This window comes from Pithys albifrons, chromosome 5, assembly GCF_047495875.1.
Source record: "Pithys albifrons albifrons isolate INPA30051 chromosome 5, PitAlb_v1, whole genome shotgun sequence".
Classification (NCBI taxonomy): domain Eukaryota; kingdom Metazoa; phylum Chordata; class Aves; order Passeriformes; family Thamnophilidae; genus Pithys; species Pithys albifrons.
In genome coordinates, this window is record NC_092462.1 from 65,443,928 (window position 1) to 65,468,571 (window position 24,644).

General features: G+C 39.1%; 1 protein-coding gene across 1 annotated transcript; it reads left to right on the top strand.

Moving 5' to 3' along the window:
• Nucleotides 1-259: 259 nt before the first annotated feature.
• CPZ (carboxypeptidase Z) lies at nucleotides 260-23,783 on the top strand. Its single transcript, XM_071555235.1, has 10 exons — nucleotides 260-279; nucleotides 2,125-2,499; nucleotides 3,252-3,464; nucleotides 5,579-5,775; nucleotides 6,730-6,891; nucleotides 12,981-13,139; nucleotides 17,570-17,705; nucleotides 18,782-18,921; nucleotides 21,540-21,639; nucleotides 23,361-23,783. Exons 2-10 carry the CDS (start codon nucleotides 2,178-2,180, stop codon nucleotides 23,714-23,716), a joined length of 1,785 nt encoding a protein of 594 aa, XP_071411336.1. The 5' UTR covers nucleotides 260-279; nucleotides 2,125-2,177; the 3' UTR covers nucleotides 23,717-23,783.
• Nucleotides 23,784-24,644: the final 861 nt, after the last annotated feature.

The following is a 24,644-nucleotide window of genomic DNA, read 5'->3' on the forward strand; positions in this document are numbered from 1 at the left end:
TACTTCTTTTTCATCAATGGTCTTTCATCTTGTTTAGCCAGAAAGGGAAACTGGCCGATGTTCTCTGTTTTCTCTTTGTGTATTTATGGAATATGTGTCTGCTGGGAATATGTGCTTGTCCCTGGTATGCCTGGACCTCAGGACACAGAACTTCAGCAGCCTCTGTGGAGATACCAGATTGGACAATTCCTAGCACAAGAAAGGTACTATATATACCTGCCCTGTAATGACTTTTCTTTTCATCTTTATTTGCAGGTCAATGCCAAGCAGTACAGAAAGGTATGGTGTGTTTTCGCTCACTCTTCTCGGAAAATCTCAAAACCTTAAGTATTTCTTCATTATTTCTTCACAACAATTCTAAAGTTGGTGCTGTAGTAGGCCTTGTTACAAAAGAAATGTACTTTTTCATTCAGTGTGGCATTTTCTGCTGTGACAACAATATTTATTGTCAGCCAGAGCCATTATCAAGAGAAAGAGGCTCAAATGTAGGACTCATTACTATAATAGACAGTAATTTTATGAAGAGATGGATTTCTATTACTCCTTTTTCACCTCTGAATGGATTGAAGATATCACCAACAATTATTCTTCCTAAGACCTCCTAACCTGATTTCTTTAAAAGTATTAGGTTTGTGAGAATATACTTGTAATCACATTTATGAGTCTGCTTGCCTTTGGTTAAGTCTCAGAAGAACTTTTGATCTCTTTGGGCAATTTCAATCAAACTTCACACGAGGCCTGGAGTTTCAGAGATATTAAACTCTACAAATTTTGTGGAGCCAAAGAAGAGAGATATCTTACTGGTACACTCCCGACTAAAGAAAAAAAAAATCTATGTGATCTCACACCTCACTAGTGAATCCATACAAAAAGACAAGGGTAGGGAAGAGAGCAATATCACAAATACACTTTTATTCCAGAATCTGAGCTTTTCCCATATTGGACAACAGCAAATTCCCATCTCAACAGAGGATTTTTCTTTCCTAGAAGTTTAATAAACTCAAATTGTACTCATAATTTATATAAAATAAGATTTAATTGGAATTAAATTGGAGAGACATGGATTTGATGGGTGGACCACTCAGTGGATAAGGAATTGGATGGATGTTTGCATTCAGAGTTGCAGTCCATGAGTTGATGTTCAGGTGGAGAGCAGTAGTGAGTGGCTTTCCTCGGGGTCAGTATTGGGACCAGTGTAGTTGAACATCTTTGCTGGCAACACGGACAGTGGGAAAGAGTTTACCCACAGCAAGTTTGACAATGACAGCAAACAGGCTGGGGGTAAGGGATGACATCCAGAGGGACCTTGATGGGCTTGAGGGGTTGGTCTGAATGAACCTCACATGAGGTGTGGAGAGGGACCTTTGACAAATGCAGGTAGTAATAGGAGAAGGGAGAATGGCTTTAAGATGAAAAAGGGCAGCTTTAGATTATATATGAGGAAGAAATTCTAACTATGGAAGTGGTTAGGCTGTGCAGAGAAGTTGCAGCTGACCCACCCTTGAAAATGGTCAAGGCCAGGCTGGATGGGACTCTGAGCAACCAGAAGGTGTCTCTGTCCCTGGCAGGGGGGTTGGGACTAAATGATCTTTCAGGTCCCTTTCTATCCCAAACCATTCTTTGATTCTATGAGTATGTGTCAGCCTCTCATTTGGAAACCAGACTTTGTTAATTTTGGTGGTTTTTAAACTTTAGTGATTTTCAAACTGTGTTTTAAATGAACTCCCATGTGGGCTTAGTACTCTAGTCTTTTCAGGGCAGGGATCTGTCCTTTCATTATTTTTTCAAGTATTGAATTAACAAAATACATCTTATTTAGACACAGTGGTTATCAATCAGAGAAACCCTAGTGCCTCATCAAATTGTCAGATACCATTTGAATTCTGAATGACATCTTCTTGCATCAAACTGTTTGCAATCAATCTCCAGACCAAGCATGCTTCTCATCATCTTTCTATGTGTTGTTTTAGACATGAAATTCATTTAAGAGTATTGTTAATTGCTTCCAGCCTGACAACAAAAGAAATAAGTTCATTAAATGTGGTATGTGTTATATTGTCTTTGAACTATTCAGAATAACTGTGAAGCAAGTTATTTTTTTCTCTGTACATCTCCTTTTCACAGCAAAATGTGTGGATATTGCCTTAAGTTCTTGTACTGATGTTGCCTATACTCAAATGGCATATCCTAATTTTCTGGATCAGAAGGCTCGAGAAGTGATTGAGTACAGCTCTGAGTACCTGCTCATCAGCGTGCTACACAACTTGCTCCAGGGAGAATGTAATCCGGACCTGAGGCTCCTGGGCTGCTCAGTGCTAGCCCCACAGTGTGAAAAGGACAAAGTTATAAAGCCCTGCAGGCATGTCTGTGAAAACCTCAAAAAAAATTGTCTCCCTGCCTTTGATGCAATAGACATGGCTTGGCCCTACTTCTTAGACTGTGACCGCTTTTTTGCTGGTGAAGAAGAGGGATGTTTTGACCCACTGGCAAAGCTGAGAGGTAAGGAAGAAAGCTCTGCCGACACATCTTGTCTAGATGAGAAGGGTCTCATTTCACTCAGCTTGATATATCTATGGCACAAAACCTCTTCCTTTGTCATCTTGTTGTCTTTAAAGACATCTGTGTAATTAATTTTGTTCCACCTATTCTAAACACTTAATTAAACTGTGCTCTAGAAGTATCTGTTTCTCTCCCTCATTTACAAAGAAATTAAGACAAGCACCTCAGAGTAAGATGTTTAGATAAACCCTGTCCTGTGTGATAGCTGTTTATATATTTGAAATATTGTATTTTAAAACTGATACTTTAATGCACTCATAAATTCCTGACTGCTTTAAAATCTTAACAGTTCATTAAAATATTCTCGTTAATGATTCTCACAGATTTTTATTTGGATTAAGAAGATCCAGATATCTGAAGACATAGGAATATCATAAAAAAGTAAATTTGATCCACCAAATACAAAGGGAAAAATCTATACACTTTTTGATTAAAACGTGCCAGAATGCCAGAGGCCAAATTAAAACTGGTGACTGCACAAAATATTTGTCAGTGTGCATATGCACTAGTAGGATTTTGCAAACAAAATATGCCACAATAAACAGTGTAGGATGTGCTCCACACATTTGATTATGGCTATATTTTCTACAATTCTTCTATGTAAAAAGGTATTTTGCAAAAAAGGTGCAGGCTTTCATACAATCCTCTGAGTGTCATGGTTTTAAACACTGTGCTACAATTTTTCTTTGCAGGAGAAGTAGATGTTGAGGAAGATTTGCCTTCAGACTTGCCAGCAACTTTTATTCAGTTCAAACACCATTCATATTCCCAAATGGTGAGCACGTTGAAGAAGACTGCTTCCAAGTGCTCCCATATTGCTACAACTTACAGTATAGGTCGCAGTTTTGAAGGGAAGGATCTTTTTGTGATTGAGTTTTCAACTAAGCCTGGACACCATGAACTGCGTGAGTTATACTAGTGTTGATCAAGTTTCCTGAGGGGAGACCATTTTATCCGAGTGAAAACAGTTCCTTCTAATTAGATATCACTTAAACTGTAAAAAGCATTGATTCAAAAACATTTCTTCTCGCTTGTGTTCCTGAATTACAGTGATACTTGGTGATTTACTCTATCAGTTACAAGCCAGTAGCAATTTCTTACTGTTATGACCTCTGTGTATGACCATGGTTGGCATTCCTCATTTCTAGATGCATAATCGTGTACTTGGCTGAAGTGATGTGGCTTTTATTTATTTGTGCCCAGTGCACAAAGAAGTAGGGATAATTTTCGGCTACTGACTTACCCTCCCTACTATTTCCTCAGTTTCTTTTGTTTATCACTGTACCATGAAACTCCCCACACTTCTTACAAGTAATGCCTGTCCCCAGTCTAAACATGGTCCTTAACATCCTTAAATACATACATATTCTGAGAAGGCCTCAGACATAGAAGGACAGTGACATCAAAACAGGATGATCCAGCAGAGAAAACAATCCTCCTGGACAGAGATTCAGGTCAGGGCAATACCTCTCAGTGTAACAGGTGGATGATATCAGGAATTTATGATATCATAACACCAGAATAGATGATGTTATACTATATTTAGGTGAAAAATATATTAGGACATGAATCCTCACAACTTTTCTGCAGAGTGGAACAGTGATGATCTCTATTTTGTAGATTAATCACTTGAGACAGAAAGGGCCAGATTTTTAAATGTTCTACATTCTTCAAAATTCAGGTAATTTTCTTGGAGAGTATTAGGTATTGCTTTCCAGTTACTAGCTCCCAGCTCAAAAATCGTACTTGACTCAATCTGGTGGACTGCTATGGGCAGTGCTGCATACTGAGGGCCTCATGTTGCTTCTCATCAGAAAAACTCCAGCATAACAAAACTTCAGCAGTGTGGCAGAACAGAACTACATTTGACTTAATACTTTATTATCATCTCAGGTCAGGCTACTCTGTCCTCTGTGTGCTGTGCTGCAGGGAATTCAGAGAAGATGTCAAAGACTGGTAGCTTTGTTTACTCTTGGCCATGCTGCCTTGCATGGTGTTGAGTTGTTTTGAGGTGCCTTTAAACTTGATCACGTCATGGCAGATGTCTTTCAAAGAGTAAAGATCTACACTACATTTTCCTGGCCTATCACACTACTTCTCTTTCTTAAGGAAAAGAAGTTGCAGGTGTCTTTTTAAGCTTATACTCCATTTGCTAGGAAATGAACCAGGCTTTTAAACAAAAACTGTGATATGGCATGATAGAAGATGGTAGCTTAACACATTACCTAGCATTTTTTTCTAAATCACTTGCTTCATGCTGCTCAGGACAGCATAAAAGGAGGTGGAAATAACTCCAGAACTGGAGATTTTGCTAGCCTGAGTAAGTTGCCTAATAGCTCTGTGCCAGGCCCCCTCCAGTGTCTAGTACTCAAGGCTGGCCAGGACCAAAGGCAAAGATGAAGGGATAGACAGGAAAGGGTGTGTCCAAAGTGCAACTATTTTCTACTTTCCATTAGTCTCTAAGAAAGGGTAGCAACTGAGATAACTGCCAGGATTTTTGAAATTGTGTGTTTCTAATAGTCTTATTCCAAGGCTATTTAGCCTGAAAGCAACTTTTTATGCATGAATCAATTTCAGTTCCAAATAGAGGGGTAATATATTACATATCTGCAGGTCGTTTCTAGGATCTGTGGCAAAATTGAAGCCATCCAAGGTAACTGAGAGTGCCAGAGTATATTTTGTTCCTTCCCAGTCAGGGCCTGACATTTTTGTTTGCAGCATTCTTTGTTTATATTTAATGATGACTCCAGCAAAAGCTGAGAGTAATGATTGCCTCTTATGGTTTGGCATCTTGATTGATTTGACTTAACTTTATTTCACTTTATTTAAACTCTTGCTGAACTGATGTGTAATGGAGAAAAGTTCACCTGGGACTTGTTTGCTATTTACAGGAAAGTATGCATGAAATTAGTGTAAATAAAACTTTCTGAGTCATCAGTAAGCTATTTGGGTTACTCTGCTTTGGGAAGCCTCCTAGGTATAATCAAATTAAAGCATCTCATTACTTCATATTCCACAGTCAAGCCAGAATTTAAGTACATTGGCAATATGCACGGAAATGAAGTTGTGGGGAAGGAACTTCTAATATACCTTGCACAGTATCTGTGTTCAGAGTATCTTCTTGGGAACCCTCGCATCCAGACCTTGATTAATAACACCAGAATTCATCTCCTGCCTTCACTCAACCCTGATGGGTATGAACTCGCTGCAGAAGAGGTAAAAGGTTTTTTTATAAGGAATTGTTCATGCCTTCATGTTTGTAGAATTCCCAATGGGAAAAGTCACTCTGGGAGGGGAGAGTCACATAAAGGAAAGAATATTAAAATCAGCAGCTAGAATCCCAGGTGGGTTTGGTGGTGGGTTGCTTTCCAAAGGTGATTTGAACAGAAATAAGAGGAAATCAGAGCCATATTTGTCATTTTTGCTGCCTGCATGGGATGATGTGGGAATGACTGTGTTACTTTTTCACACACTTAGTACTCTCTGCAATCAGTTCTAGAACAAAATGCCTACTGACTCACTGTAATGACTTAAATTGTTTTATAAAGAAATGTAGTTTAATACTACAGAATAGATATTCCTCCTCTTTTACAAGTGCAGGTATAATGAACTGTGAATATTTCCTGTACTGTCACAGTTTTGTAATGGATGGCAGTTTGCAGAGATCAACTCATTTCTGAAGGAAAATTGTGAAAACAAAAATTCTATTATATGTTACCTGACATTCTTCTTCTTTTCACCTCACTGTTTTCATTACTGCCATTAACATGAAAATAGACCTTTCTTTTTCTGTGTTGTTCATGGGGTGAGCTCTGTCAGTTGGATGAATCTGGGGTTTTTGCACTCTGCCTGATCCCGCCTTGGGACTTCAGTTTTATTTTCTTTTTCTCTAACCCACTCTGCATGCTGCTCTGTGCTGAGCAAGAGGCTGCTGTGTTCCTCTCATGAGTCACATCACTGGTGAGTGAAATGCTCCCTGAATGCTAGTTAGTACATATTCATAGGAACAAAAAGTGATTAATAACTGTGGTTTTCTTACCAATATAGACATTTTAAGTTTACTTCTTTTAAAACTTCTCTTTGACTAAAATGACAGTTTAAACAATTTCCAAAAAGTGCTATTTTGAGACAGGAAGTTATTCTGAGGTTGTCTTCTGCGTTACAAATTAGGGAGCTGGTTACAATGGATGGGTCATTGGACGACAGACAGCTCAGAACTTGGACCTGAACAGGAATTTCCCAGATTTGACATCTGAGGCTTACAGAAGAGCTGGGATTCATGGGGCTCGTCTGGACCACATCCCCATTCCACAGTCCTACTGGTGGGGTAAGGTATGAATTACAGATTTTATAAATTATATATACTACAGAGCAACTCAGGGATTTAGAAACTGATATTGCTTGGTCTGAAGTTATTTGTTGGTAATGAGATTTTGTAAGTAGGACTGAACTGGACAGGCTCAGAATTGGCATGAAAATCATAGTGTAGGTCTGGACAAAGAGGCAGGTGTCACAAATCATTTAGAAAATTTGTGGATAATTTGAACTTTGCTATTTTAGATTAAGAATAATGACTGTTATGAGGGAGCCACAAGAGTGTAACGATTCATCATTGTGGTTTAAAGTGTGGTGCATGTTAAGAGTTTGTGGATTTGGCTGTCATTGCACTAAGCTCTACAAAGATTTGATGCAATAGTGGTTTCTGCCTTGGAAAATGTACAGAGGCTTCGTATAGAGTTGTGTGGCATCAGCATCATAAAAAAAAGGATGTTTATAAATGACTGTAACCAGATAGAGCAATGGAAACAGCCTGTCAAGCTGCAGTAGTGCTGGAAGGGAAAGTTCCTGCTGCAGGATGGAGCAGGATGGAGGCAGGTCTACAGGGTCTCATGCTCATTATCACTACACTCTGTGTTATAGTATGTCATGTCCAGAAATGTAAAACTCACTCCTACCTGTATTGCTGGCAGCCAGTAGGCTCCAACACTAGCAAATCTTAATGGAATTTAGTTCCCCTTGAAAGCAGAATACAGGAAGCTAAACTGGTAGTTGTCATATTGGGAGCTCTGCTTTTCTTCTGCTTTTAAGTCCTCTTTATTCTAATTCAATTTTTTATTGCTAGCACCAAGCCTCACATAGGTGGGCAACAGGATTTTTTCAGCAACTGGTGTGTTAGCAGAAGATTTGAGAGACCATACTTCATGTTCCTACTCTGCTGCAGGTGGTCTTGTATAAAGCCAGGTCTAAATCCCAAAGACATTCCTGATGCTGACCTAGTAATTTGGTATCCCATTTCACAGTAGTGAAATCTGGGTAAAAGCACTGCAATTCCTCAGGATAATGTGAGTATGAAGATGCAAGGCTGTGAGAGCCTCGGTAATGCACAGTGTATTCGACCACTGATTTTTGACATAACTAAGCTCAAGAAGATATATTTTATGTATGTAATCACACATCTCAACTCATGTCACTGGATTTATGCATGAGTATATGTTCACAAGCTTGAAAGTTTTCTACTTTTGAATGACTAATGACAGTGAGCTGGTAAATGCAAGTGGAATATAGAGCCTCAGATGGGAAAGAAAGATTGAGAGTTGAGGAGCAGAGCCTGAGGTCAAATGAAAACAGAGGAAAAAAAATTTTTTTGGAGAAAAGTCAAAGATTTTGATTCACCATTGTGGTGAGTTGTGCCTACCTGGATACAAAATGTCCGCCAAAGCTACTCTATCACTCACCTCCTCAGCTGGACAGGGGAGAGAAAATGTAACTAAAAGCTCATGGTTGAGATAAAGACAGGGAGACATCACTCAGCAATTACCATTATGGGCAAAAAGTATTGACTTGGGGAAATAAGTTAGATTTATTTTATTTAGTAAGAATCACATCAGAGCAGAGTAATGAGAAATTTTCAAAACATTTTTCTCCTATCTCTTCCTTCTTTCCAAGCTCAATTTTACACCTGAATTCTATATGCCTCTTTCCCCCTGGTGGTGCAGGGGGACTGGGAATGGTGGCTGCAGTCTCTTCATCACATGTTGTCTCTAGTGCTCTTTCCTCCTCAGGAGGAGGACTCCTCCTCACACTCTTCCCCTCCTCCAGCATGGGAAGTAAAGGTTGGAGACCTCCCTCCAGGCATACACTCTCTCTCTGTGTCCTGAGGTACAGGATTGAAGACCCAAGCAACACTGAGGAAGGACAAATATGTCTTCACTCCTCTTGCTGCCAGTGCATGGTGCAAATTATGAGCTTGTCTCACACTGTGCAGAGTCCATGTAACTGTCTGGATTTTCTGGCTCCAACCTCTTCCCTCCCTCTCTGAGTCCTGTTTCTGCCCTGGTCCTTCTGCTGATCTGTGAGATGGTCAATGGTAGGTGGCCACTTGCAGAAGTGATTTTTAGAACCATGTATTTAGTTTTCTTAGATGGCGTGTAACATCACAGTTTATAGAGAGATGGATGGAGAGAGCCTAACACTCTCTCACAGTAATCACCACAGCTCTGCCCCAGCTGCAGTGTGCTGGTCACACTGGGTTGTGTGTCACCACACACAAGAGAACAGGGAGCCTTGGTACACAACAGCCCCTGCCTGAGCTCTACCTCAGTGGGTGCAAACCTGGGGTTATAAATACATTACTTTTCTAGATAATATTTTTCTTGTTTTTAAAGAAGAAATAAGATGATCATCCAAGGATTCATTCTTCAGAGCACCAAAGCTTAGAGAACTTCTAGGTGTGCTCCTCACCCCAAAGTTGGTCCTGACCTGAACAACACCCAAAGCATGTCCAAATCCTTATGCTTCATAGAACAAGTGAGGGAACCAAAATGCCTGTGGCCTTGATAGCACTACAAAATCTCCCTGCTGACTGTAGTTTTATATGATTCACAAACCTGGCAGTAAGTGGTCTCATAGCCTTGTGACCCCCTCCTCTGCTGGTGGTACCACAGGACAGCCAAATCAGCTCTCCCATAATGAGCCTCAGCTTTGTCAGGCAAAGGAACCCATGGCTGTTGTATTAGTCAACTTTGTGCATGCAGGAGTGTAAGATTGAATGTTTCAATACCAGCCTCTCAGCTTTCATTTACTTAATAGTGTTTGTTACCTGCCTTATTAAAGTAATTATATGAATATTGCAGGGCATTGTATAAAGATCAGAAAATAGAAAGCAAGCTTTCAGCCAATTCCCTAAGCTCGGGAGAGCTCCTGCTCCCCATAACCCTTGCTGTACAGTACGTATTGTTCTCCACTATTATGAATTATTGTAATAAGTGGTCTGAGGGCTCAGACTGAGAGACTTCAGGATTTATCTGAAATAAAATCAGTTCAATTGGCCTGAATGAAACAGAATTTAGAATCCTATGCCAGTGGAGGCTGGCATAGTCTTTAGGAAAACAAGTCTGGTTTCTTCTAAAAGGGAAAAAAGAAATCTTTGAAAGCCATGGAGAGAGTGACTAATTGCAGTATAATCTACAGAAATGAAATTCACCTTTAAAAAGCATAGTGGCCATTCTCTGTTTTCTAAATGAGCCCCAAATTGTTCTTGTGAGACGGATATTTAAAAATTAATCTCATATAACTTAAAAGCAAGAGCCCCAGTGAAAAAAAAAATTGAAACCACACAAAACCCACATTAAAGAAAAAGTCTATGAATAGTCAAAGGCCAGAGTGACATAGATAGCATCTGCTATGATCCGGTGGAGCTGAACCAGGATGTGCACATTTCAAAGTCTTAATCATTCTGTACATGATGTCACTGAAAGGCTATTTATTAGGATAAAAATAGTGACACTGAAACTCCTGATTTTCCACAACATTCACTTCAATGAGACATTAGCTCTGAGATAGCACTGTCTAGGGGCTTATGCAGTTATCTACTAAGCGAGTTGGCTAATCAGGATGAAGGACTGAAATTAGGAGCTCTGAAATAAAACTGTGTATTTCACGCTTGCCCACTGAATTGCACAAGCAACTTAAAAATCTTCCTATCAAGGCCAAAGAGTGCTGTTTGAAAGCAGGGCTGATGTTCTGTCTGGCATGCCCTCTTTAGCTCGGCAGCAGGAGCTGGGGCAGCTGCAGCAGGGCAGGGAGGGGACTGATAAGATTTTGGGGCAGCATCCTCCTCAGAAGTGCTGCTGCAATGGGGCTAGGAGGGTATGAGCTTGATGCCAGGTGCTCAGCCACTCCATGAATTCCCAAACAGGGATCCAGGGGGCAGCCAGTGACATTTGCAGCCCTTTACAAGCCACCTGGGGTATTCTGCTCTTCAGAAGAGATTGTCTCAAAGGATGAATGAAGTATTTCCAGAGTTAAGGTGGGAGTGGCTGGTTCAGTCCCAAATTCTCTAGGGATAATAATCAACAGGGATCAGAAAAACAAATACTTTGCTGCAGAGAGTGTTCTTTGGACACTGCCAGGTTCCTGGTCAGGAAGCATGCAGCTGTTTTCTTCTCACACCTCTCTATTCTGTGAGTGGGTGTGTGAGACTGCAAAAAGTGCAGAACATTTGTGTCTTTCTTTTGGAGCCCTTTATCTGCCTTTTTAAAAATGTTTTTTGTGTCATGCCCTTCCTGGAAACTCTGTGTTTAATCATCCCAATTATGCAAAAATCCTTGGTTAGGTTTCTGGTGTGAAAAGTGCATTCTGTGTGTTCCTGAGTTGATCAGACTTTATCTATTATATCTAATTTTTCAGTTTACCTCTTTATAACACCAAAATTGAAAGGCTTGTAACACAGATTCAGAGGCTACCACTATGTTGATAAATAATATGAACCTATTCTCCTGAGGATGAATGGCACAAACTGGCTTGTATCCATATACTATCCACAAACTATTGCTCTAATGTTTCACCTTACAGCAGTGCAAACACTCAGGTTCCTATTTCTTCCCAAGTACAAGGTACAGCCTTTCACAACTGCAGTGGCTAGAGGCACCTGTGCAGGTCAACTGCTGCAGAATGGCATTTTAAGGAAACCTGAAAACTAAAAGGATTCAGTTAATATACGCCATTTGAAGGGAGGCTGTTGCTTAAGTTAGGAATGGGCAGGGTGATATCTTCTTAAATAACTCCAGGTAAAACTATTTTTAGAAATAGCTTTTACCTTTGCTTTCTCCCTCTTTGCTGGAGCTATAATACATCCATGGTACACTTTTGCTTCGCATTGTTTTTCTCTGCTCTATGTGTGGTTTTGTGCTACCCACTGCATCCCCAAAGATGTGATTTACCAACAGCAGATTAGGGACTGATCCAAAGAAAACAGGAATTACTATTATTGCAACACTACTAATGTATAGGTCTTCAGGGGTTTTACTCAGTTGGTTTTTGCTTGTTTGTTTGGGGTTTGTTGTTGTTTTGTTGGGGTTTTGTTTATTGGTTTTTTCCCCTGCACATTATTGACTTGATTCACTGTTACTAGTTCTTTGGTACTCTGGAGTCCTGGTTCTCTGGTTTTCTGACAACTGGTGGAAACAAATGAAAGAATGATATGCAATGTTAACAGCCCGAAACAGATGCTGAACTAAGTCAATCGTAACAAATCTTTCTCATTTTTATACAACATGCATATATGTCCTTGTGCAGAATCTGGATGAGCAGCCTCTGCCCTCACCAGCTTTTTCCCTGGTAACTTCCCTCAGCTGCAAGGAAAAGAATCTCAACTCTCCAGGGGCACTGTCATGAGTATGGGCTTGCAGGAACTGGCCACCAGATGACACTGTTATCCCTGAGAATTAACTGACATGGGAGCAGAGCCCTGAAACTACTCAGAAACGGGATGAAGGAGCCTCCTGCATTCCAGAGAAGGATGGTGCCTGAGCATCTTCTGGAATTCGGTGCCGTGTCCCTTGGCCTGTGTTTCTGAGGAAGCACAGTAAAAAGAAATTAAAAAAAAAAAAAGGAAACTCATTTTCTGCAGTTCACTGCAGGTAAACTGTGGCCATAGTTGTGTTTTATATGTATTAGTTTTCATTAATTTGCAGATGAACCTGGGCCAAAGGATAGGACCAGTGATGAGAATTACAAATTGATCCCCCTCTTCCAGTTTATCCATCCACAGTCAATCCTGCTGATTCAGAAATGAAGTTAGGTAGGAAATTTGGTTTGCTAGTAGTGGTAAAACACAAGTTTTGCAGTTTGAACTGCTGAAATTGTCACTGTAATGAAAAGTTATTCTTTTGTCAAAGATTCTCTTTATTTTTCTTTTCTTCCCCCCTTGCCCCATTTTTTCACAGTGAACAGTGTGTCTCTTCTCTTCCCTGGAGCAAACTGACTTTCTCTCCTTATTAACCTTTGGGATGGAAGAGCCAAAAAGCCTCAACTTACTCCTTTTGACACACCATTTTTCAACGGGCTTCAACCTGCCCAGGATCAAATCCCGTTGGAGCTGCATGACTTCTCACAGTTTTATTTTTCCTCCTGGATTTCAGGTGGCCCCTGAGACAAAAGCAGTCATGAAGTGGCTGAGATCTATCCCATTTGTGCTCTCTGCCAGCCTCCATGGGGGTGAGCTGGTTGTGACCTATCCTTATGACTACTCAAAACATCCTATGGAAGAAAAAATGTTCTCCCCTACACCAGATGAGAAGGTAATATTGTTTTTGCAATATGAGCATACTGATGTGGCTTCCACGTGGAAACATTTTCTTTTAACAAATAACAAATTATTTAGATTCTGTACATATGTATGTGTGTATATATCTTTATGCATGCATGTAATTAATATTAAATATGTAGTATATCACAAGTTTGTGTACATAATGCAAGTGTATACACATACATGCAACATGAGATTAGCTCAGCTGGTACTAATAATGCTAAGTTTGCAGGTTCGGTCCCCATATGGGCCATTCACTTAAGAGCTGGACTTGATGAGCTTGTGGATTCCTTCCAACTCAGAATATTATGCAATTCTGATTAATACACTCATTTAATATGCTTTTAAGTATAGGATAGTTTACACATTCTCAGTTTAGTCTGGAAAGATTTACCCATCTTTTGTGAAGCCAAACATGATTTCATAAAGCATGTGTTAGGAAAATTCAGGCTTTTAATTCTTAAGGAAAGTAGGCTGTGATATTTTTACCAGGGATTTCCAGAAGAAAAGGAACAAACCTGAGCAGCACTATTAATTTCTGTTGAACTCTATAGAGGGGAAAAAACAAGGCTGGCTGCCATATGGTGGCAGCCTTGTAACATTTATTCCAGGTCAGTTGAAGAGGAATGGTTTCCCCCTCTTGTCCCTGGAAAGTTCCCCATTTGGGACACACTGTAAATCTTCTGTGAAATTTTTTGCCATCTTTCCTATTTCCCTTTGGTTTCCTCAATCTAGTATTCATTGCCGACATGCCCACTAGGAGAACAGCTATCTTCTCAGCCTTCTAACATATGCTAAAAATGTCCCTGTCCTTTTAAGAAAAGTGGTTCTTTATATAACAGCAGTTGAAAATAGTCAGAAGTTGATTTTTGACTTGAAGCATCCATTACCTTTGAGCATATCTCTGGGCTGACTTCTTTTAAAATGACAGTTCTCACTAGCACATATTAAATATTTAAATATTTCTGACTGTTAAATATTTTTTATATCAATCCATTTCTTCTGAGCTGTACAATGCCTGCTTGAGTATGCACATATGAAAATTATTTAGCTGTAAAATTAACCAGGAATTGCACAGTAAAAAAACCTATGTAAGAAATGCTAATGAAAGTTACAGAAGCTCTTGTTGAGGACTAGAGGAAATCATAAAGTTGTGCATTTATACCCCATTGCCTGAGCTAGGGCTATCCTGGCTTAAACATAAATGGGGAAGGAATATGGCCATATGTGCCTTCCCAAAAATCTCACCTGTGGAACGGAGGGACAGCAGTCCATTCATGATCTCCAGTCAGGGAAACATGCATCTTTTGAGTGAAGGGATACAGTCATACAGACAAAAGGCTCCATCCTTGTCCAGTGAACAGCTGGACAAGCCCTAATGGATCCCCGGTCTGCAGCACTGTAAGACAGGGCTCCTACTGCTGACCTGCTGCACAGTCAGTGACTGCAGAGTCTGGGAAGTTGGCTACAAATGTGAAAGTTTAAAACATACAGAATAGGGTGAGGGATTTCATCCATCAAACCCAGTTTTTCCCATGACTCGGCACAGGAACCTTAACAGCACTATCAGTAACTCTTAAAATTTTGCACAGAAAGTTATAAAACCTGTGTCTGTGAAGTGACTTGTATTTAAGTAATGTCATCTGCAGCTGCTACTGCCAGGGAACCTGCATCCCAAAACGCAACAGTCTGGTTAGCTGCTCTACATTAGCCATAACCTTTTTTCTGCCTTCTGACCTGTCCCGTTTGCTATGCAAGAGGAAACTTGCAGCCCAGGGTGAAATGCTACAGAGCAGATAATGGAGAGATGTCAAAAATCAAATTGTGATAAAGATATTCAAATCAGGTTGCCCTGTTTGGAAATGAATCTCCATTCTGTCACCTCCTCAAGTCTATCATGTGTGTGTGGTAGCACAATGCTCCTCTTAACTCCTCTTCCAAGACACTGCAGATTTCAAGCCTCTTTAGCCTGCATCACAGCCTGGGCTGGTACCTGCTGAGACCAAGGAGTCTCAAAGCTGAACCATGTCCTTACACTCACACTCTTGCATCTGGTTTTCAGCCCATCTATTCGAAACCTCCCCATATTTTGGCTTTTGGGGAGATGGATGTTTTTAGCAGGCCCTCACATTGTGTTAACACAGTAAGCTGCATCAATGTCTCTGCTCAGCAGAGCAGAAAGGTCCACAACAAGTCAAGTCCTCTCATTTTTGTCAGTTGAAACATTCACTTTTGCCCCCTGAAAAACCCAACTTGAGACAATTAGCAGAAAAATGCTGGCCAAGGTAACAGCACTGTCCTTATTTTCCCAAATGAGACATCATGCTACCAAATTCATGAGAATTCCTCTGTGTTTTTCCCCATTTTGTTCCACAGTATTACACTTAAATGTCTATGTTTTCTTTGAGGTACACGACTAGTCATACGTTATCTGCTAAGTGATAAGAAACGTATTGTTATTCAGGAACTTTAATTATTTTTCAAAGAAAGTGTGATTTTTTTTTTAACATTGATTTCACTTGCTTTTGGAATTCTCACTTTCTCTTTTCACTACCTCTTGTCTTCGTTCACTTGCACTAGTGACCAGGCAAAAGCCTTATGTCTCTTGCTGTTAAACAAGAGAAAACTTGGTCACTTGAAACAGCACATCTGCCGATGTCTTTGTAAAAGGTGAGGAATATGCTCCTAATTCACATGGGCACTTTTGAAACTTTTTAGCAAATACCTTCCAGAGAATGTTCAGAACCATGACCCATACTCCTGTAGAAATTAAAGATATTGAATCTGGCACTGAACTATTGGCAGTAAAAGTTCTTCTTAACATATTTAATTAACATCTGCTTCTTTTCAGCAGAACTTTGAAGGCACTTAATTTTCGGGGCTGAGCAATACTTAGAAACATAGAAACTCAAGGAAGCTGCAGAAACATTTCATATTAAATCAGGACTTTTAGTGTCTGGTCATCAGAAGTATCTTGGTAAATTGCTTTTACAACTACATTACACTGTCTTTCAAAATTTCCCTGGTGACCTACCTGATTCCATAACTGATTCAGCTTTGTGACTATTAGAAACTATCACAAATATCAATCAACATTGTGTGATTAGTCATTTTGGTCTATGATGTTGGCATCAAGAATAAAGCTGTAGAATTGCTTCTAAAACTAGGATTTTAGCCATCCAACTTCTTGCACACGGTCTTAAGCAATATGCAATGAAACTCTTGATGATGAATGGTAGGATCAAGTAGCATCTGATAACTTCTGTGATTTCAATGTTGAAATCCAAAAGTATAGCCTTTGCAGATGAGGTTCAAATAAACAAAAAGGAGAGGGGGGATTTTTTTACAAAGTTGGAATACACATTGGAGAAGAAGGTCAGGAACATGATTTAAATAAATGGTTTCTGCAGATCACTGCTGTTTCTTCTGTCTTCACTACATGTACTGTTACTGTTCCTTTCTGTGTGGTGACTGCTCTGCTCTTCATCAGTATCAACTCTCTTAGGAAATCAGTGGTGACATCTTACATTACCACATCATTTCATTCACTTTTTAGGAATGGTTTCTGCCCCACAAAGAAGCAACTGTCATTGAGATCAAACTGTCAGGTTTTCCTGTGTGACTGATAAGTGTAAAGCAAATTGACACTGTCTATTTAAAACAGCAACAGTCAATGTGAAGTTCTAGTTGGGCTGAAGGTGATATAAGTATTTTTTTAACCAGTAAAAATTGCAAAAGCTAAAACATAACCTAAGGGATGTCTACATGACAGAGGGGGACCTTTCTATGAGGGCAGGTAGTGATAGGACAAGGGGAATGGCTTCAAACTGAAAGAGGGTAGATTTAGATTAGATGTAAGGAAGACATTTCTCAGTGTGAGGATGGTGAGACACTGGAACAAGTTTGCCAGAAAAGTTGTGGATGCCCCACCTCTGCAAATGTTCGAGGTCAGTTTGGATGAGGCTTTGAGCAATCTGATCTAGTGGGAGATGTTCCTGCCCATGGCAGGGGGGTTGGAACTAGATGATCTCTAATGTCCATTGTAGCCCAACCCATTCTAAGATTCTTTGATAACAGGGAGAGCTAATTTCAACTTTAAAACCTGGGAACCTGAAATACAACCAAACAAGCCCTCTGCTCTTGCCCCAGAAGATAGAAGCCAAGTATCACAAAATCCCCTGGTATATAAAATGTCATCTCTGGCTAAATATACTGAATTGCAGAGAAGGACTTTAGAGAAGACAAATGAAAACTTCCTAGCAAAAAAATGTAAAATTCCTTACACAGCACTTCACTGCCTCCTTCAGTCTCAAGGACTCAGGGTGGCTTTTTGTCATTGCTGCCAGTACCTGTCACTGTTGGGAGCCCAGACAGTGTTTACCATTTGTAAAAGCAAATGTATTTCAAAACCATTTGTTACAGGTATTTAAAATGCTGGCTAAAGCCTACGCAGATGCACACCCTGTCATCTCGGACAGATCTGAACTACGTTGTGGTGGAAACTTTGTAAAACGAGGAGGTATCATAAATGGGGCTGAGTGGTACAGCTTCACTGGAGGTAAAACCCCTTTGCCATAATATCAAGTGAGGTAAAACTTCTATGTGACCTTTATGAGACATAAAGGTTTGAACAAAATAATTTTATTTGTTTCAGTTCACTTAAGGTCATACCCTTGCAAAGCATAACTGGTAGGGGATTTAAGTAGCAAAATGTATGTTGGTAACATATGCAGATAACATGGGATGTATTCAGTCCCTTTGTGACCTAAGGAATCTTAATAAGTTATGCAAAGGTCAAATTTGGTTTGGTGTATAATTATTTTTTTCAAATCTGAAATGTAGTAATAAATGCTTAATGCTATGCTTTCATTCCTTAGTGGCACGAGTTTGAACCCATCTTGCAGACTACAAAAGTAGCTGCTTTTTTATGCTGCTTAAAATAAATTATTTTTTCAGGGAAAATTACAACAGAGGCAATCATCCCATTTATTTGTGCTTTGGTTGCTAATTTGATTTTCCAATAATAGTATTTAATTTTCCTTAGGATTCCTGCAGTACTGGCATGGATGAAATATCAGTGTTCATAAATTTTCAGAAAGGCTTCAATTGTGTTTTCAAATAGGACTCAGCTGGATCCCCAAATAATTATGTTGAAACTAGGCATTTAGAATGCTTTGGGGCATGGGTGAGAATTAGGTTTAAGTATCTTTGGCTTACATTCTTCCCAAAATTATATCTAATGTCTTTTGTACAGAAACAATTCTGAACATAGTAATGGCAAAAGGTCATTTCTGTTCTGGTGACCCCTGGCAATCACCTCTGATACAGCCGATTATCCAATTACTGTGATTAACCAATCCTTATCGCTCTATAGCTACTTCTTGGTCAGGAGATTAATAATTTAAAATTATGTTTTTTGCCTCAAAGAAGTGTCATTGTTATTAGTTAATTTGTAGTTGAAACAAGTTGTAGAATTCTGAATTTGTTGAATATTTTTTATATATTAGCATACACCCTTTACAATATAATAATCCATACCCACTGGGAAGGCATTCAGCTGATTGCAACAGTAAAGCTCCAGTTAAAGGCTACACGCTTGTTCATGAGCTCCCCTTTTTCTTTTTATACCTGTAGGTATGGCAGATTTTAATTACCTTCACACAAATTGCTTTGAAGTTACTGTGGAGGTAGGATGTGAAAAGTTTCCTTTGGAGGAAGAACTCTTTGCAATATGGCATGAAAACAAAGGTGCCCTTCTGAATTACATGGAAATGGTATGGCTCTGCTTTTACAGACCTTTGTGCTCACAGTTTTTCATTCTTTGTCAATATTAATTTCGTTACTGTTTCCCCAGTTAGCTGTTAAGATAGCACTGAATCAATCACCACACTCCTCCAGGATCCTCAGTGCCTCAGTTTGTCTAGCAGGACACACAGAAAATATTTTGCCTGTAAAGGCCTTGAAAGCAGTGAGAAAGGGAATTATCTGTGAATATTTTGGGCAACATTCTACATCAGCTGTCCAAAATTTAACACTAGAGAAACCCCACATATTGAGAAAAGTATGAATCAACCTTCCTCTTGAAGACTAAAGCAATAAGGTCTGCTCTCCAGAGAGCTTCCTGAAACCTTTCCCTTTCAATATTCTGTGTTTATGTCGCAAGCCCTATTGTCCCACAGCAGGACTTAGATTCAGCTAAAATCTTGCCAGAAATGCCATTTACACGCTTTCCATTTAGATTTCTTTATGGACATAGTTTTTAAAGACCTGATGCCAAATCTTCTAAAGGAACAACTATGTGTCTCTCAGCATTCAAACATGCCATTTAAAAGTAATGTTTAATAACAAGTTTAAGCTCAGCAAAAACAAATAGCTCACTGACAATAAGTAAGTGAGCACAGAAGCAGAAGTTGCTCATCTTTCTCTCAGCCATTAGTAGATTAGCTTTCTGTCATGCCTTATTTTGATAGAGTGCACAGTAATTTAAAATTGTGAGGAGTGTTTTTACGGCCTTTCGAAACAACCTCTTGCTATTTGTGGTAAGTATTATCATTCAATAAAGTCTGCAGTACAGACCACCAAACGCATTTTGTTTTACAGCTGTCTGATGAAAATGAGTTTTAGTGAATCCAAATGGAGCTGGGTTAAATCCATATATATTGCAATTGAAGTCTTCAAGATGTAAAGAGTTTATAGTGTGAGATACTGTAGAAATCTGTGCCGGAAAAGCTTTTTGAGTAAATGCAGGACAGTAAGCAAAACAATTTTGTAGATAAGGATGACTGAATTACCCCCGATAAGGATTAAGTCTGCCATAACCAATTCAAACTTCTCTTATTCTTATATAAACCAGGCTGTTTGATGTGTGTACAAATCTACTTGGCTTAACACACAGTAGTAGAATTCATTTTCCTAAACACCAATCCCTTCTCGCCATCAGAATTAAAATCAAAACACCCTCCCAAACTCATGTGACACCAACTTGAGGAAAACAAATAATAGTACATTTACTAAAGGAAACCAAAACAACATTATTAAAGATATTTCAATTTTGTCATTTTTATCCCATCATGTTATAATTGCAAAATTATTATTGAAGTTCGATGAGGTCATACTAGTTTGAGTATGTCTACACTGTAAATTAAATTTGGATCCAAGATGACTCTTCTGACCAGATTTATCCACTATCCATAAGATAAATCCTCAAGTCCATGCTGAAAAGCAAATTGCAGTGCTTCATCATCACACCAGTTTTCAAGTCCTTATACTGAGCTGTTCCTACACCTTCCAGTGAATAGTTCCACTCAGTACAGAACAGCCATTTAACAAGAGCAGTGACAGCACAGCCTCATCTTATATAAATACTGCTTTCACTAGACTAGACATCTTTTTCAAACTTTGTATTATGAATTACTGTAAAGTTAGATATTTTAGTGTTTATTTTTAAATGTCTTTGTATTCCATAAGCAAAGCAAGTATATTTTTCTCATTGTTTTGATGCTTTTTTGCTTTTTTCTATTCTTTTGTAACAAAGGATACTGGGGAGGGGGAAATGAGAGGAAGAGAACTAAGAAGGTGGGGAAGTGAAGTGAAGAACAGCTCAAGTTGATCAGAACAGTTCAGAGAAAAAAATCAAAATGGAATTATTTTTTATTTAAAAAGATCATATAGACTTCAAAATATAGAATGTTTTCATTTTGGAGCATTGTAAAAAGAGAACCTTAAGAGGTTTAATGTTTAAATAGTTGGATTCCTTTTCCTGTTTTTATTTTATTGAGCTTCACATAAAGTGAGCTGTTTGTGCACCTCCTTGTATGACAGAATTCACATTGTTCTTTAGTTTGTCAGCAAGCATGTTTCTCAACAGCTCATGCAGCTCAGTACTGTGCTTGTAGAGAAGGGGAAAACGGTATCATACACCCTGCTGTTATGACATTCTGACAGGTAGTGAAGTGTAGGCAGCAGAGAGATGATGAGTTCCAAGTACCCAAAGTGATGCCTTCTCGTTGTGTATAAAGCACTGGATTGGTTTTTAAAGCCTTAACTTTTCATTCCTTTGTGGTTCTGGGTCTAGGGCTGGCATTCAGAAACAGTCTTTAAATATTATGGTCAGATCATGAGGTGCCAGTGACATGTGCAGAGGAAGGTTTCTTAAAGCAGAGCCACATACTTCTCCCCAAAAAAGCCCTGGTTCCATTTCCCCTTTCTCTCAGCCCCCTTAGAGCTCCCCAAATAGGGAATGTAATTTGAAGGGGCTCTAGCACCTGAGAACCTCTATAATGCATTGAAACTTTTGACAGTTGTTTCCTTTCTACAGAGGTTTCCTTGTAGGAGATGAAGAAGTGATACTGTAATAAGTGACTTCCGTCTAATTTTGCTTTGCCTTTACCAGGTTCATCGGGGGATAAAAGGAATTGTGTCTGATAAGTTTGGCAACCCAATAAAAAATGCTCGTATTTCAGTGAGGGGCATTCAGCATGATGTCACCACAGGTAATATTTTTAGATTAAGATTTTTTCTGGTGCAGAGGGAAAGTACTGAGAGCTTAACCTGAAAAAGTCTTGTCATGTTTGATAGAAATGACACCTTAACAGAGAACTGAAGGCTCAGCTGTGGGTTTGCTTCTAAAATAACAAGAAAGGAGAGATGTCAAGCTGGCTGTTGAGTTTGACATGTCTCTGGGATGACAGAGTTATTGCTGTGAAATATTTCACCTGGAATTGACTGCAGTCTACCAAAGCCAATGTTTGGGAGAATATGACCAATAGCTCTGCTCAGAGGCTGTACTTCAGCACATGGAGGTGTAGAGTCCTGATGGAGTAAGTTAGTTGAGATACTGTGAACATGAGTTGTAGATAAGTAGAGTAGGATCCACTCTGACTTTAACAAGTAGAATAATTGCAGCAATTGAAGAGTCTGAAACCATTTTTTATTCATGTGGAAATGCATAAATATATGCAATTTTTGAATAATAGTTATAGCAAATGCAAAAAAATGTAGAACATTGAATTGTGTTCATTTTATACCTGCCACCAACTGGTAAACATATATTGAGGAATATGCAGCTGTTAATTTTCACAATCATAAAGTTCTGAGCTTTTAGGCTGTCACTGAAATCAATGCTCTCTTTTCATTATTGATTTCAGTGAGAACAGGGTAGGCCATAGGACTGCAGAACAGAAGACATGAATGGTAACATTTTGCTCTAATGACAGTTGTTGAATCAATTTGGAAAGCCAGACTGGCTTATAATGTAATGGATGCTTTCCAGCTCCCAAAAATCTAGCATTAGAGGGGATACAATAGTGGAGATGGTGCCGATTCTTGAGGCTGGTGGGAGACTCTGGCATGAATTAGGGTCGTTTTCAAACTTCTTCCCAGAAAATGGCTTCCCATTGGCAATGAACCTTTAAAGGATTAAGAATTAAATAAAAATGTGTTTACACTGTAGAAAAGAGGAGTATTTGCTCTTGAGTTAGGTGGGGTTAAGAATGTCATATGATTTAAAAGGTTTTGATTTCAGAGTTAAAAAAAGACTAAGAAATTCCATGAGAAAATAGCATTAATGTAACATTTACTGAGCTAAGAGACTTACCACTCAGAATAAAGGATATAGAAAAAGAAGAATAAATTTTTCTGTTTTAAAACTACTTGCTTTTGCCTTCAGGCTCTAACCTTCAGCTGGAGGAAATTTTCACCCATTTTACACTAATGGCTATTTATACCAGCTGCAGGTCCGACTCCATAGTCTTATGTGCTAGAATGTCTGCAAAGTAATTGAATGTAATTTAATAAAAGCAGAGATTTCTTAGCTCCTTAGACATGCTAAATATATATATTGCAGCCTGGATTCTGATTTCACTTTCTTAAGTTTCACATAGTTTTAAATTAATTTCTTTGGGAGTTATTCTTTGTACCCTTGGGAAAGCAGAATGAAGGAAAGTTTCTCTTTGCTGTGGTACAGGAACAGCAGTTACTGATGTTTTGTTATGTGAATTTTACTCCATTAGCTCCTAAAGGCCAGATTTTCACAGATGGAGTCTCTTTTTGTCATCTAGAGTTTGTATTCAAACATTTTTCTGAATCTGAGATCCTTTCCCAGCCTGCCCTCTAAATGCTTGCATTACCTGTGTGTGCACAAATATGTGAAGGTTAAACTATAAAGGGTGTAAGACTAAAAATCAAATTTTATTGTGCCTTTACCCTTACAAAGCTGCTGATGGAGACTACTGGCGCCTCTTGCCTCCAGGAACATACATAATCAGTGCCCAGGCGCCGGGATACAGCCGGGTGATGAAGAGGGTCACCATTCCTGCCAAGATGAAGCAAGCCGGGCGAGTGGATTTTGTGTTGAGACCTGCGGAGGCCTGGCCCAACAAGCTCCTCCGCCGCTCCATGGAGAACATGTACGACCCGTACGACCCACTGGAACTTTTTGACCCTCATGCTCAACACGGGCAGTCTGAGGCTCGAGGTGGGTCACCAGCAGGCAGGGAAAAGCCCTGGTGGTGGTCTTATTTCAGCTCTCTAGACCTGCACAAACCTCTGTGGCTGCTCAAGCAACGCTGAAGAGCAGCATGATGCTCTGCTCAGCTCAGTCTGCTGGCCTCCCACCAGGTTCCAGACACCCTCACTGCTCCTGGCAATATTTAAATGTTTCATTTAAAAATACAATGTTAACTCAAGCACGCTTACTTCTATTGTTTTCTCTTTACACATAACTGAGCATATTCAAATGGGTTTTTACATATTAAAAAAGTGGTGCACATCCATTCAAAGGCCAGATTTTATGCAGCATTTTTCTTAGTAATGCTCTGTGCTTCTGTCCATGTAGTTAATCATCACATTCATTATTTATTAGGTCCTAAGTACCTGCAGGAAAATATTCCTGATCCTTTAATGCATTTTTGTACATGTTTTAACACATTAATGATTACATACTAAAAACAACTTTCAGAAACATTCAGAAAACTCTTTTTCCTTTTTACAATTGCATATTTAGTTCAATATTTCTTCTAATAACAGCTCAAAATCTTGACAGTTTTTTTAACTTTTAAAAGCTTTTTAAAATTTAAAAATAGGTTTGTAATGTATGCCAGCAGAACACTGAAAAAAATGCTTTTACTGTTGGAAATACATCCTATGACATAAAAAAAAAATACATGAGATAATTTGTGAGGAATTTAGGTTAAAGTGTGACATATTACACTAAGGTTGTTAACATCATGCACTATTCTGAGCCTAAATACTTGTTAATGAAACTTATAGGCATCAAAGAAAGCCCAAACTTCCTTTCAAGATAGTTGGGTCTACCTCTGTGAATAGTGATCTTGCAAGATGCTGTCCTCTCTCAGATATTAGATGCAATGTATTTTTTAGGGTGATTTAAAAAAAGAAAAAAGCCCTTAATTTTGATGAAACTTATAGGCCCTACTTCCTTTCGGCTTGAAGAGTTGATGAACTCTTTATATGGACTCTGTTTCCCCTTCTAAATGCC